The following is a 13,902-nucleotide window of genomic DNA, read 5'->3' as shown; positions in this document are numbered from 1 at the left end:
GCAAACCTAAGTTTTCCGAGTTCATCTCGGGCAGATTCCAAGCGTCTCAACAGTTTAGATGTTCGCTCTTGAGCGTGATCAACACGAGATCGTAACTCACGACCAGAACTTTCCAAAGCCGACACCTCCGGGGCACTGAGAACATCACCACCAGTTAAAACAAGTTGTCGCACCTGTTCCAAACAGGACGATACCGGTCGTGATTGACTGTCGATATCATCTTTGATTTGCTGTTTAAAAGAAGGTTTGAGCAAATGAGCAAATTGAAATAGACTTCGGGGGAACAAGTTGACACTCACTTTGAGAACATTGATTTGATTGCGTAGTTCGTCGATTCGTTCCTTTGGACCGCCAACCGATGCAATTTTTTGTTCCACCTGTGCTATCCATTTCAGAAGTCCAGAGAGATTATCTTCACACAAGTTGAATTTCTCGATAACCGCTTGCTGTTTGTTGGTAAAGAGAAATGATTGTTATGAGTAACGGTTTCGGAATTGGTCGAAAAGAAGGTCGGTTTTTTGGAATGATTTGTAATGACAACTAGATAATAACTAAATGAATAAATGAAGTTTGGAATGAATGATCACGGCACAAATAAATTTATGTAAAAAAAGGAGATAACACAAGGAATATGCAAAAAATATAAACAAGATTCCAACATGTAAAGCAGACCAGCCATTTTATTATTTACTTTAACAGCTTACCCAACTGTACGAGGACTTTCGCGTTAAATATATAACGGAAAAAGTCAACAATCAAACGCTCAAATAAATCAATCATCACAAATAATAATCACGCAGAGCTTTAGGCTACACATAAAAACGCATACAACAGAAAACAAACATGCTGTTCATATTAGTAATTTTGTTTTTTTTTTTGGCAATAACATGCAATGTTAAGAAAATTCGTTAAGTAAATTGGTTTTAATTTTACTGAAAAAATATTTTTGTTTAAAAAAGTTTCCTGAAAAAACAAAAAATTAAAAAAATTAAAACGTTCAAAAAACAGCCAAGATTTTTGTACTTTCTTTCAGTTTCAATAAGTATTGCCTGACAGTCACTTCAGCAGGTTTTACAGATAATTGGATTCAACAAAATACCGAAAACAGAAGTTTTATTAGACAGTTTGCGCAAATGACGTATAATTTATAAGTCAACTTTTAAGTTAGAAATTATAAGTAACCTTCCAGAGCTTCGTGTATGAAGATGTGACTTATAATTTCCAACTTATAAGTTGACTTATGAATTATACGTCATTTGCGCAAACTGTCTATTATTTAGCTGAAGAACATTTGATTAAAGTTAAAAATTATGTCAAATCACGTAAGACATCTTCAATCTTACAATTCTTCAATTATTTTGTTGAGCATAACTGGCAACAGTTGGTTGCTTCAGCTGATCTCTATTGAATCGTTAGTTTGATCCATATTTTTCGACAGGTACTCGTCACGTATATGAAGTGAACAGATCGATAAACATAAAGCAGGTTACAATGTTCGTCAGCTGAGGAAAATTCCTAGTTATTCACAACAAAATAATTCAAGGATTGTATGACTTATTCTCAAACAATTTAACAATTTCACATTTAAAATCTAAAAAAATTGCCAAAGAACTTATGAATCTTCTGTCAAACCGAGCAAATGCCATTTCGTTGAAATGTATGCAACACTCTACAGTTTACATTCATCAACGACAACAGTCTTAGTTGTCGCTGATAAAGGAAATCTGCATGGAATGGTACTTACAGCGAGTTGGAAATCGCTCTTGATGTGAGTCATGACATGTCAAAGAATTGTTTGACATTGAAAATTCTTTAAAATTTCGAAAAAAAAACTAAAAAATTCAAAAAAATTCTTAAAAACTTGAATAAAATTCTAAAAAATTTAAAAAAATGGTTTTAAAGTCACAGAAAGTTCTTAAAAATTCCAAAAAGTTCTTCCAAATTCCAAAAATGTCTTAAAAACTTTCAGAAAATTCTGAAAAATTCCAAAAGTTGCTAAAAAATTTTTAGAAAGTTCTTAAAAGTTCTTTAAATTAAAAACAAATTCTTAGAAATTTAAAAAATTCCGAAAACGTTCAGAAAACTTTTTTAAGAACTTTAAAAATATTTCACAAAATTCTTAAAAGTTCCTTCAAATTTTAAAAAGTCTTAAAAATTTCTGTCAATTTTCTAGGAGTTCGAGGAGTAAGTAAAAATTCTGAACGATCAACTCTGCTTCTCGGCGAATACTTATTGAAATCATGTCAACAATCTAAGTATCACAAAACACTTTAGTAATAAATAAAAAACAATATCACAGAAACACTGAATAAAAACTTAAACGCTAAAAAATCTTACGATAAAAACACATTTCATGCATCAAATGTTTCCATAAAAACTGGTTTTATGGTTAAACTATATTAACTCAATTTCTGTAGTGTGTAATCATTGAATGTAATTCTTGTAATCAAAGTGTAATTCAAATGAAATCAAACATTTAAATGTAAAAGAAAAATTTGTAATCCTAATAATATAGTGACATTGCCGAGACCATTAATGTTATTTTATATTTTTTTAGCATTAAATAGGTATAAGACGAAGAATGGTTCTTGCTATTAGTAATCACTGAACTTAATCTTAAATGAAATTTTCTTTTATGAATGTAATGTCTCTTCCCAGTTAAACATTTTTATTATCCGATTGCGAATATCGGGAATGAAATGTAAATTCTTATATTGTTTTTGCTATAGCACGAGTTTTATAAAACTGAAAAAGAAATGTAAGGTAAAAGTTTAAGTTGCTGAAAATAAAATTATTATTCAAAAGTTCGTTACATAGAACGAATCGCTTTAAAGTTTAAAAATGAAGAAAATAAAAAGAATAAATAGAAAAAGAAAGAGATACACAGTGAGTGTGGTAGAAAAAGTGATTGAAAGCTCAATAAATTGTTTGGATATTGCATTGTCAGCTGGAAAAGTTTGAAAGACTACATCAACCATGAAAGGGTCAAGAAAAGTCTATAAATAACAAAGAAACTTTTGGAAAATTGCACCTATTTCTTCAATGAGCTTTGTAAGACTTTCTCACAGAATGTTATCTGAGTCTGTTCACTCGAGTCTGTTCACTTAAACTCATAATTCAGACTTGTAAGTGTTCGTTGAGGTGGTAAAAAATAATTAAACGAGGTCATCGAAGTCTATTGATCAAAATGCAACATCCAAACAAATTAATGAAGCGCCTGGTGCAAGTGAGCTTTTCTTTTTTTTCATTAATCTGACTAATGATTGTGGTGAATTTCGATCGATTGAGTGTTAAGTTTTGATTCGTTCGCAAATGTCTTATTTTTTTTGTGTTTGTGGTGACTTGTGTTTTGCATGCGAGTTTTTTTTTAAATTTGATTATCCAAAAACAAGCAATAGCGTCCAATTGATTAAAGAGAAAATACTTTGAATTGATAGGCTCGCCAATAAAAAATTGTTTTATGCAGAAAAAAACAAGCTGAAATTTGCCAATTTATAGCCATTCTCTGAAGCACAATTTTTGATTTGAGAAAAAAATTTGTAAAAAAAATTTAGAAACATCAAAGCATGTCATTGTGATTAGATGAAAGTAAGGTCGAAAATGATCATGCAGTTCGTTAGCAATACTGATGGTGTGTCGACACATTTATCGAATGGAAAGGAACGTTTACTCGCGACACTCCACGGAAATGATTCATTACCTGATGACATTTGCGGTAATGTTTTCATTTCCATCGGGCGTCAACTTATGTCATTGTTTTGACATTGTTATTTTGACTAGTGGAATCACAGCCCATGCTTTCGGCATGACTATGATCCTACTCGTCAAAATAAAATGTCCAAACCAGGACCCAATCTGCTAGTAAACGTTCTTGTAACAGTCAGTGTTATTCTTGTCACTATTGGTAACGAAATACAAAATCGTAAAAATGAGCCGTTAAAATAGGAAAAAAACAAAAAATCAAAAAAGATTAATTGAACACGATGATCGATGAGTTTATGCTGATGGTTAAAACTCACCCGCTGCTCGGCAGCTAGCAAAAGTCCACAATCCATCGCTTTAATCAAATCAATTGACTTGTCACTGCTTTCAACTAAACGACCCGCAATCGGATCAACTAAACCTGTACCTAAAGCTGTCACTAACGGCACAATAGTACTATTCTCTGTGTCCTTAACAACTGTTGACGTTGGATCAATCAATCCAGACGCGATCGAATCACTTAGCGTTAAACGACGTCGTTCGATGACGCTGGTAGTTATAAACGGATCCGAGAATCCTCCAGTCGTTGGATTGTATAAACTGTAGCTTAGAGTTTCCAGCAGCGAGAAGGCTCTCTTCGGTGTGATGATTAAACCAGTTTCTACCGCAGTGTCCAAGGTAACCATTTTGGATGTGTTCGTATCCAAAACGTTGCTTTTCTCGGCATCAATTAATCCTTTTCGGTAGCCTTCTGGTAGACGAACCAGTTTCTTCTTGGCTCCATCCTTGATCAAAGCTGATTCAGGATCGATGCGTCCGATATTTATTGCGTCCTTCAACGAATGGACGACATTGTCCAGCGTATCCGTAAATTTGCCGGTAGATAAATCGAGTGCTTTTGATTCCACGGCTTCGTCAAACGATAATGGTTTGTGTGCGTAAACAATAAAGGTCGGGTCGAATGTGAAAAACAATGCATTCGGATCGATTACAGCACGTTGCTCTAAGTCAACGGTTTTTTCGGTCATTAAAAGAGCTAAGGTTTTGAATTTACTTGTGGCTGGGTCTTTAACTACAGCAGTTTCTGGATTGATAATTTCATAACGAATAGCTTCGTCCAGGCTCATTTCACGGGGCTGTCGGTTAGCACCGGCTTGAGCGAATGAGTCAATACTATCTTTTCGGATCAAATTTCTACCAGTTATGGGCTTATCCACCGTCACTAAAAGGCCGTTGGATAAGGCCACATCGAAATTGTACGAACGTTTAGTTTTGGGATCGAGAACTCTGCCTCGCGACACATCAATGTCTCCGTCTTTAATAGCTTGACTAATGGATTTCTGTTGTCCGGTCAGCAGATTTTTGAATGCAGTTGTGTCACTGTCAATCAGACCGCAGTCGATTGCCCCCTGAATATCATAGAATACGTTGGTAGAAGGATCGACAAATTTACCATTGTCTGATCGATACAACTGATTTCTGATGGATTTTTCGACCGACAAAAGTTTTTGATTCGTAACAATGAGGCCGCGATGTCGGGCTTCCTGCAAATCAATGGAATATTTCGGAAGTACATACACTCCCTCCTCGTCATTGATGCAGCCCAGTTCGACGGCTTTATCTAATCGAACATATTTGCCGTCAGATGTTTTTACTAGAGAAGATATGGTATTCACAACATCTATACTGCATGCCTGCTTCAAAGTGAACCGGCCATTATTTACCGGATGAATAATACATTTGGTTTCGTTATCGTAAAGTCCCATCGCTAATGTTTCATACAACCCAAAACCTCCGCTTTCGATATCAACGATAAGTCCCAAAGCCATTGCCTGATTAAGGGGCACGAAAACATCACTTCCTGGTTCTTTGAACACCCCTTCGCGACGATCAATCAACTGTTCCCGACAAGTGTCAGCTAAGCTTAACAAACGTTCATTGTTCTCGTCAAAGTAACATGGAAGCTGAGGATTGATGACAAACTTCCGGGTCGCTTCGAATAATGTTATTTTACGTCCCGAATGTGGATCATGAATTTTACCCGTTTTCTCGTCATAAAGACCTTGATGAATGGCACGTTGAACACTAATTGGAGCTTTTGTGTCACATAAAAGTCCGGTATCGAAAGCTTCCTTCAAGCTAATTCTACCATCGTTGAACAACACTTGAGAGTTTTGTCCATTGATGATGCCACTCTCTGTGGCATCGAAAAGCGAAATGGGTTTGTATAAACCGGTGCTTTGGTCTTTCATTTGAACGGAATTAGGGTCAATCATTTTCTTAACAAGCGCTTGCGCCAAAGTTAATTGTTTGCCAGTTTGAGGATCCATAATCAACCCAGACGTTTCATCATAAAGACCTTTCAACAATGCCTCAGACAAACTTATCGGATGCTTAACTTCCACCAAAATTCCGCGATCGAAGGCTTCACGATAGTCAATTTTGTTGCCTTGATCATCAACTACAGTACCCCGGCGAGCATTAACTAATCCATTTTCTACAGCCAGTTCAAACGGTAGCACTCTACCATTAACATTGACAATAGTCGACTGAGGGTCAATGATACCGCGTTTTATCGCTCGGTCGGTGGATAATTTTTCCGACGTCAACGTGCTACTGAATGTGCCCGATTTTGGATCATAAAGTCCTTTGAATACAGCATCGGGAAGACTGCATTTGCGTTTCGTTTGGAGTAATAGCCCGCGTTCTAAGGCATCGACAAGGTTTAGTTGAAGACCTGAGTGAAGATCAACGTACAGGCCAGTAGCTGGTTGAATAATACCCAACTGAATAGCCTCTTGAAGAGGATAAATGTTTCCGGTTTTCGGATCACGAACAATTAGCTCGTTCACTTTGATGAAACCTTTATCGACAGCTTCTTCTAAAGTCATAGATACGCCGTCGATTGTTATTAAGCCTGTTAACGGGTCGTACATGTTCCGTACAATGATATCGATAAGTGAAAGTGGTTTCTTAGAACTTAACAAATAGCCCTTCTCTAAGGCAGAGTCTAGTTTCATCTCTGGCTGCGTAAGAACTCCCTTATTAACATCGATCAGACCGTCTTCGATAGCATCAGCGCAGCTTACAACTGCATCATTCTGATCGTCTTTAACTAGAGTTGAAGCTATATCTACGAAGCCCACCTCAATGGACTTCTGAAGCGTATCTCGTTCCCCTGTCATAGGGTTTAGTATTTTTCCCGTTTCAGAATTATAATACCCTTTCTGTAACACCTCTAAGAAATCCCAAGTTACCTCCTTCGTTGAGATCATATTTTGCTTAAGAGCTTCGTCTAATGTGACGAACTTCTTATTTTTCGTATCTTCAACCGTTCCGCTTTCACTGTCTACTAAATTTTCATCCAGAGCTTCGGCTAATGTGGCCAATTTCGTTGATTTAGTATTCCTGATCAAAGATATGCTGGGATCAACTATGCCTTTGTGGATTGAATCCTGAATGTTAACGGCATCATTGTCAACAACGTCGGTAATTTTGCCGGTTGTCGGATCGTAAAGTCCTTGATTGACAACAGCTTCCAGGGAAACGGGTTGTCTAGAGCCGGAAATAAGTAATTTTTGTGTATACGCCGTTGCCAAAGCGATTTCTTCATGAGTTATCGTATTGATGATAATGCCCCGTTTAAGATCGACTATTCCCTTTTGGATGGCTACGGCTAATGGAATTATTTCCGAAGTTACCGGATCTCTAATGGAGACTGTGTCAATATTGACCAAACCAGAATCAATGGCTTCCTCAATCGGGACTTGTTCGCCATCATTCAAACTGAGAACACCCGTAATTGGGTCAAATGCAACATTCGAAAGATCTGCAGCTTCAAGATCTTCGGGCGATTTTTGTATGATCCATCCTTTCTTAATGCATTCAAAGAATGGTACTCGCTTCCCTGTCTTACTATCAACCATATGACCGGTATGTCTGTCAATCAATGGTTTCTCCAAAGCAGTTGCCAAAGGTTCGAATCTTTCGTGTCTTTGGTCTTTGACGAAAATTCGATCCGGATCAAATATTCCCAGGTCGTAAATGAATGAAACAAAAGATATTCGATCACCGGTTTGTGGATCAACGAAACAGTCGGCGTCAATATCATAGGCGCCAATATCTGCGATTTGTTCGATTGTCAATAGCGTTTCGGGTTGAATGGTTTCGATGAGAACAACTTGATTTCTCGAAATAACTTCCACAATGTCGGTAAGATTGATCTGGTCTGAATCGAGAGCTTTTTGAACTGTCGATTTTAATGGGCTTCCATTGACAATTATTTCACACGAATCAGGATCGATTTTGGATAGAGAAATTGCATTAGCTAACGGCAGTTGAAGTCTATCTTCTGCTTGTTTGTCGACAAAACCATCAGAAACATCGGCAGTGATTTTCTCTGAAACCTCCTTGGTTTGTTGTACAGTTTCAGATTGTGAGGTAGTTATATGATGCTCGAGTGTTTTCGGCTCACTAGTTACTGTCGTAACAGATACGGTTTCGATTATAGACGTAACCTTTTTCGGCTCACTAGTTACTGTAGTAACAGATTCGATGTCAGTTTTAGAGGTAGCTTTTTTCGGCTCACTTTCGGCCGTAACAGACTCGGTTTCGATTTTAGAGATAACTTTCTTGGGATCACTAGTTACTGTAGTAACAGATTCGGTTTCGGATTTAGAAGTGGCTTTTCTTACCGCATCCGTAATAGCCATTCCTGCTAAAATTGGCGCTCCAACGACGGCTAACAGACCCATCTTTGCAGCATCTTTGACGCTGCTCAGCGTCGAATTTTTGCCCTCATCTTTATTATTTTCGTCTCTTGTCCTAGGATCAACAAAGTCTGAACCGGAGTGTTTGACTGAAGTAGTGTAAACGTCACTTGTTTGGTTTACCGTATGAGTGACCTTCTGAGTGCTATCATCAAAGTCTTCAACATCATCGGCAATACCCTCAGTACCTGCTTCTAAGAAGCCATCATCTACCGCTTGCTGAATGGGCATGACTGCACCGGATTTAGGGTCAGTAAATGTTCCTGCTCTTATATTCACCAGGCCACGACGTATGGCATCTGAGAAATTAACTTTAATTTCCCTAGTAGCAAATTGCTCTCGAGTGTGACATTCATCCCTGACTATGCCGAATCCTTTTGCTTCTTCTAAAGTGTACGATTCGCCTGTCTGAATATTACGAACTTCGTTGGCTGATACTAGTTGGTAGCCACTCAATAGTTCGACTGTTTTGGTGGTAATGGTATGAACCGAGGTCTTAGTTTCAGTAACTGAAGTTACTGGACCTGACGAATATAGTGCCATCAACTCTGGCAAAGGCTTTATAATCAATAAGCCTGTTTCAATCGCTTCAGTTAATGGAATTATCTCGCCAGTTTTTGGAGTCTTAAACGTACTGCATTTGGTGTCAATTAAGCGAGCCGATAAGGCATCTTCGATGGAAATTCCGTCGGCATTCGGAGCATAAGGCACTGGCATAATGAAATGTGAATCAATTGCATCAGGAATTGACTGTTTCTGATGCGTAATCGGATGAGAAATATCATAAGTCGTTTCGTCTACTAGACCGCGCTTGACAGCAACTGGCAAGGTCATGCCTAATATGGGAATACTGCTAGAAGATGAAACATTCTCTTGAGGATCAAAGACATTTTGCTTAACTGCATTAAGTAGATCGACGGTACCTGCGCGAGTTAGCACAGTCGAATTTTCATCATCAACACAGCCTTTTTCGATGGCTTTCTCCAGAGTTACAACAGCACCAGTTGGTTCTTTCATTTTTGAATATTTATCAACGATTTCACAGACTATGGCTTCTTTCAAAGACAAAGCACTTCCGGTTTCTGGATGAATAATCATTTGATTGTTCGGATCGATTAAACCTTGACTCTGAAGTTGAGGAACCGAAAGACTTTTGTTCAAAGGAACTAAAATGTGATTCGTACCCTCTGGATCCAGAATACCTCTGTCTATGGCCTGATTTATGTTCAAAATATCTCCCCGTTGAGGATCGACAATTCTGCCCGATTCTCCATCAATCTTCTTCTGAGCAATTGCTTCCGCTAATGTTATTGCTTCGCCATTAGGATCGGTAAATGTCTCACGCTTGTCTAATACCGTAGCAGTTTGTTCATCAATAATTCCGCTTTCAAGAGCATCAGCTGGTTTTACAATTCGCTTTCGCATTTTTTGTAAAACCACTGGTCGTCCTTCTTTATCTGGACTTTGAGAAAGTGATCGGGCTCGACCAATAGAGACTTGGAATTTAGGCTCCGTGGTTACACGAGAACGTGTCAATTCGCCAGGTGCTGGAAGTGTTCCATCTTCGAGACTAATGCTCTCTAAAGTCAATACTTTAGCTGTCTTCTCTGTATCGTTTTTGTTGAACACCTCCGGGACTTGTGAACGAAGTGTAGTGGAATCAACTTCCATTTGAGTGGGAAGCTCGTTCGATCTTAAAATTCTATCGACATCGGATTGATCAATCAGTCCTTTGTCCATCGCATCTTTTAGTGAAATTGTATTCCCAGTTGATGGGTCTTGAATAACTATGGTAGAAGTGATGGGTGTATCAGACTGTTGAAGGGATAGAGCATCTTCAGGAGTAAGTAAACCCTCAGCAACTGCCTCTTCAAGTGACAAACTTTTGCCTGTTTTGGGATCATTGATAACGATTGTAGTTTGAACGGGTGTTGTAGATTTGATTAACTTCTGAGCTTCTTCTGGAGTTATTAGGCCCTTTGCCACAGCTTCATCGAGCGAAACTTTCTCCCCAGTTTGTGGGTCTTTCACCACAACTGAAGTAGAACGTGTTCTGGTGCTGAATGATTGCATAGAAGAAGTAATTATGGATGAACTTTGTGAACTCAACAGCTTATCTACGTCGGCCGGATTAACAAGACCTGACGCGATAGCTTCGTCTAGAGAAATATCTTTGCCTGTTTCGGGACTACGGAAAATTATATTCTTTGTCGGAGACTGCTTTTCTTCCGTAGGGAAAGATGTTTCATGGGGAACAATGCCTCTTTCGTACGCAAGTTCGATTGGAATATGTTCACCTGTTTTAGGGTCAATTATCAATTTTAATGTATTAATAGCACCAGCAGCTGCCACCAAAGGTGTTCCAGCAACGGCAAGTAATCCATACTTGACCGCTTCGATTAAGTTAATTTTCTTTCCATTGCCATCCGTTACTTCGCCAGTGTTCGGATTCACAATGGAGGACCTTATAGCTTCACCAATTGTAATACTCTTTCCTGTAGACGGATCATTAATACGAACTAAATTTTCATCAACTTTTCCCTCATTCACAGCCGTGATTATGGATTCCGAGCGTCCAGTGTCAGTGAAAATGACTAAGGCAGTAGATGGATCATAAATGATTCCGGGTGCTATTTGAACTGGCTCCGGACTCGGAAGATCGACAGATGCAACTTTAACCGAAGTGAACGTAGGCGGATTCGAATCAAGTTTATTGGACACTTCCACCTTAATTGGTTTTCCAGTTTCTTTAATAATTTGAATGAGTCTCTGGTTTGTCTCGTCAATGACTTCTGGTATTTCCAATATAATTTTACCCATTTTGATGGCATCTGTCATGCCAATTAAATTGTTTTTCGATCTGTAATTGCCAGTGGCATCGAGAATTCGTTTTTCCAGACTTCGTAGTACCGTAATCTTACGATCGTTTGACGGATCGATCACGGAGACAGATTTCGGATTGATTATCTGCAATTTTATGCACTCTTCGAAGCTAACCAATCGATCTGTGCCGGGAATCAAGAAAAGACCGGTATTTGTGTCGAATAGTTTTTGTTCAATGGCCTGCGACAGGAACCATCCCTCTGGAGGTAGTTCTAAGACTTGACGCTCCTTAACTGCACTTCCACGTTCAATGTTAATGAACTCGGTTACAGATTTGGAAACATTTGAGGTGGTGGTGGACGTTGTATGGATGTTATTTGTAGTGAACGATGTAGTCTTTGCAGTCTCTAACTGCGGAGTTTCATAAATTGTTTTTGAGCGGATTGTGGTGTATTCAACGGGATTTGGAGCATTTGACGAGGTAGAAGCGACTGACTGGTCGGGAACAATAGTTTTATGAACAATTTTGATAGTAGATGTTGGTGAAAGGGGTGAGCTGTCAGGGTCTGGCGTCAGTAGTCCGTAATTTAAGGCTTGTTGAACGGAGTACACGTTTCCAGAATTAGGATCTTTGAACATTTGACGAGCCTCGTCTACCAAACCTTTTCGAACCGCTTCAGTGAATGTTAGAATAACGTTAGCATTCTCTGGCTGTTCCGTGTCTGTAATTGTCACGTACCGGTTCACCGATTTGATGACTGTTTCCGTAGTCAGTTTAATGTTAAGCAAACTGTTTAGCAACAGAGCGCCCTCCGGTGTTATGAACTCATTTTCGATGGCATTGTTCAACGGAAGAATTGATTTACTAACGGGATCCTTCAAGAAGCCGGTTTTTGGGTCAATGAAGTCATGAAAAACAATATCCAAAACCGACAATTCCGATCCGTTCACAGGGTGAGCTATACCAATTTTTCGATTAAGCATTTCGTAAATTTCTGGCCTAATATGACCATCTTCAACACTAGTCGCGAGACTTACAAGATTTCCCTTACCCGAATCTAATGTAAAGCAGTCGCCTTGACGACGCAACACGTTCTTAGCAAGAGCTTCGTTTAGAGGTATGTTGTCACCCGAATAGGGGTCTCTAAAGCCTTCAATGTGGAAAATTGACTTTACCGACACAGAAGATATGAGTCCTCTTCCCACTGCGTCAGGTATTGACATGACTTCTTTAGTGGAGTTATCAACATATTTACTTTCCGGTAGTACAACCCCTCTCGCAAGAGCTTCGGACAAAGTAACTAATTCCCCTTTAGTAACCGTAACTGCTTCGTAGTTATCACTATCTAAGACACCCACATTCATTGCTTCGATAATAGACAATTTCTGCTTTCTTGTAGGCGACTGAATCAACCCATTCTTATCAAGTGCATTCAAATCACAGACGTCTTTTAGTGTAAAAGGTTTGCAAATTAATTGGCGATTTTTCGCCTCGATAAATGTTAACTTTTCTTTCGACACGTCTTGCACGTAGCGACCCGTTTTCGCATTCAAAATGCCAGACTTAAGAGCTTGCTCTAACGTCACCTTAACATCATTTTTAGCATCAACAATTTCGCGAGTCGTAGCATCAATCAAACCATTATCAATAGCCTTATCTAACCGGAATGTTTCGCCAGTATTCCGATCAATTACCCAACCACTCGTATCCACTAATCCATGCGCAATGGCATCGGACAAACACAATATATTGGGTCGAAGTGTGACCTGTTGCTTTCGCGACAAATAACCACGATTGTACGCTTCAGTGATTGAAATCAATGCACCGGTTTTGGTACGATATAGACCCGTTTTCGAATCAACGACTCCTTTACTAATGGCATCGGCAATGCTTATTGTTGGTCCTTCTTCACTGCTGTATGTTGTTACCTTTATCCGTTTCGCGGTCGAATCGTATCCATTCTCTGCATCCAATATCTCCTTCTGAATCACTTGCAACAGACTTATTGGATGTCCGTGTTGATCAACTGCTGCTCCTGGTTGTAAGAGGCTTGACGCCAACGATGGATCGATCAATTTCTGACGCACAGCTTCCTCAATGCTAATACGTTTTCCGCGTTCCGTTATTAGGATTTCGCCGGTGCGAACATCTAATATTCTCATCTGTATGGCTTCACCTACAGTCAGGTTACGGCCTGATTTCGGATCAATGATGCCAGTGGTATCGAGAATTTTATTATCCGTGCCCACACTTTCGTGAGACTGAACGATTCGCTTGTGACTACGGATTTCGGAGAAGTGCACCGAATCGCCAGCGACTGGAGATTGTTCGTGGCTGCGGTTGTTTTTCGATGGTGACTCGAAATTAGATGCATAGTCGGTTGTGTCACGGACTATGGTTTTCGAAGTGTTTAGTTTGGACGTGCTAATGCTGGAATGGTTAGGATAAAAAAAAAATTTTTTGGTGAATTCGAATGGAATAAATTTATCAAAAATTTAAATTTTCATTTCAGTCATGAACACCTACAGTATCCGTCTTGCTATCAATTTTTATTAGTCCACTTTGTTCCACACATTTACAGGTGATTGAGTCATAAGAAATGAATGT

At 38.9% G+C, this 13,902-nt stretch overlaps 1 protein-coding gene across 50 annotated transcripts in view; it reads right to left on the bottom strand.

The window, feature by feature from the left end:
- Window positions 1-13,902, bottom strand: part of LOC119082791 (microtubule-actin cross-linking factor 1) — a 150,483-nt gene that overhangs the window by 25,739 nt on the left and 110,842 nt on the right. For 28 of the 50 annotated variants that reach the window (XM_037192406.1, XM_037192405.1, XM_037192412.1 and 25 more), the window contains 3 exons: window positions 4,020-13,725; window positions 300-446; window positions 7-230 (listed from right to left, as the gene is read on the bottom strand). In XM_037192406.1, coding sequence (XP_037048301.1) covers window positions 7-230; window positions 300-446; window positions 4,020-13,725 — 10,077 coding nt within the window. The remainder of the gene's footprint in view (window positions 1-6; window positions 231-299; window positions 447-4,019; window positions 13,726-13,902) is intronic. The other 22 variants (XM_037192422.1, XM_037192433.1, XM_037192434.1 and 19 more) reach the window with 3 other exon arrangements.

The sequence above is a fragment of the Bradysia coprophila genome, unplaced genomic scaffold (genome assembly GCF_014529535.1).
Source record: "Bradysia coprophila strain Holo2 unplaced genomic scaffold, BU_Bcop_v1 contig_494, whole genome shotgun sequence".
Taxonomy (NCBI): Eukaryota; Metazoa; Arthropoda; class Insecta; order Diptera; family Sciaridae; genus Bradysia; species Bradysia coprophila.
This window is presented reverse-complemented; position numbering and strand designations above follow the sequence as displayed.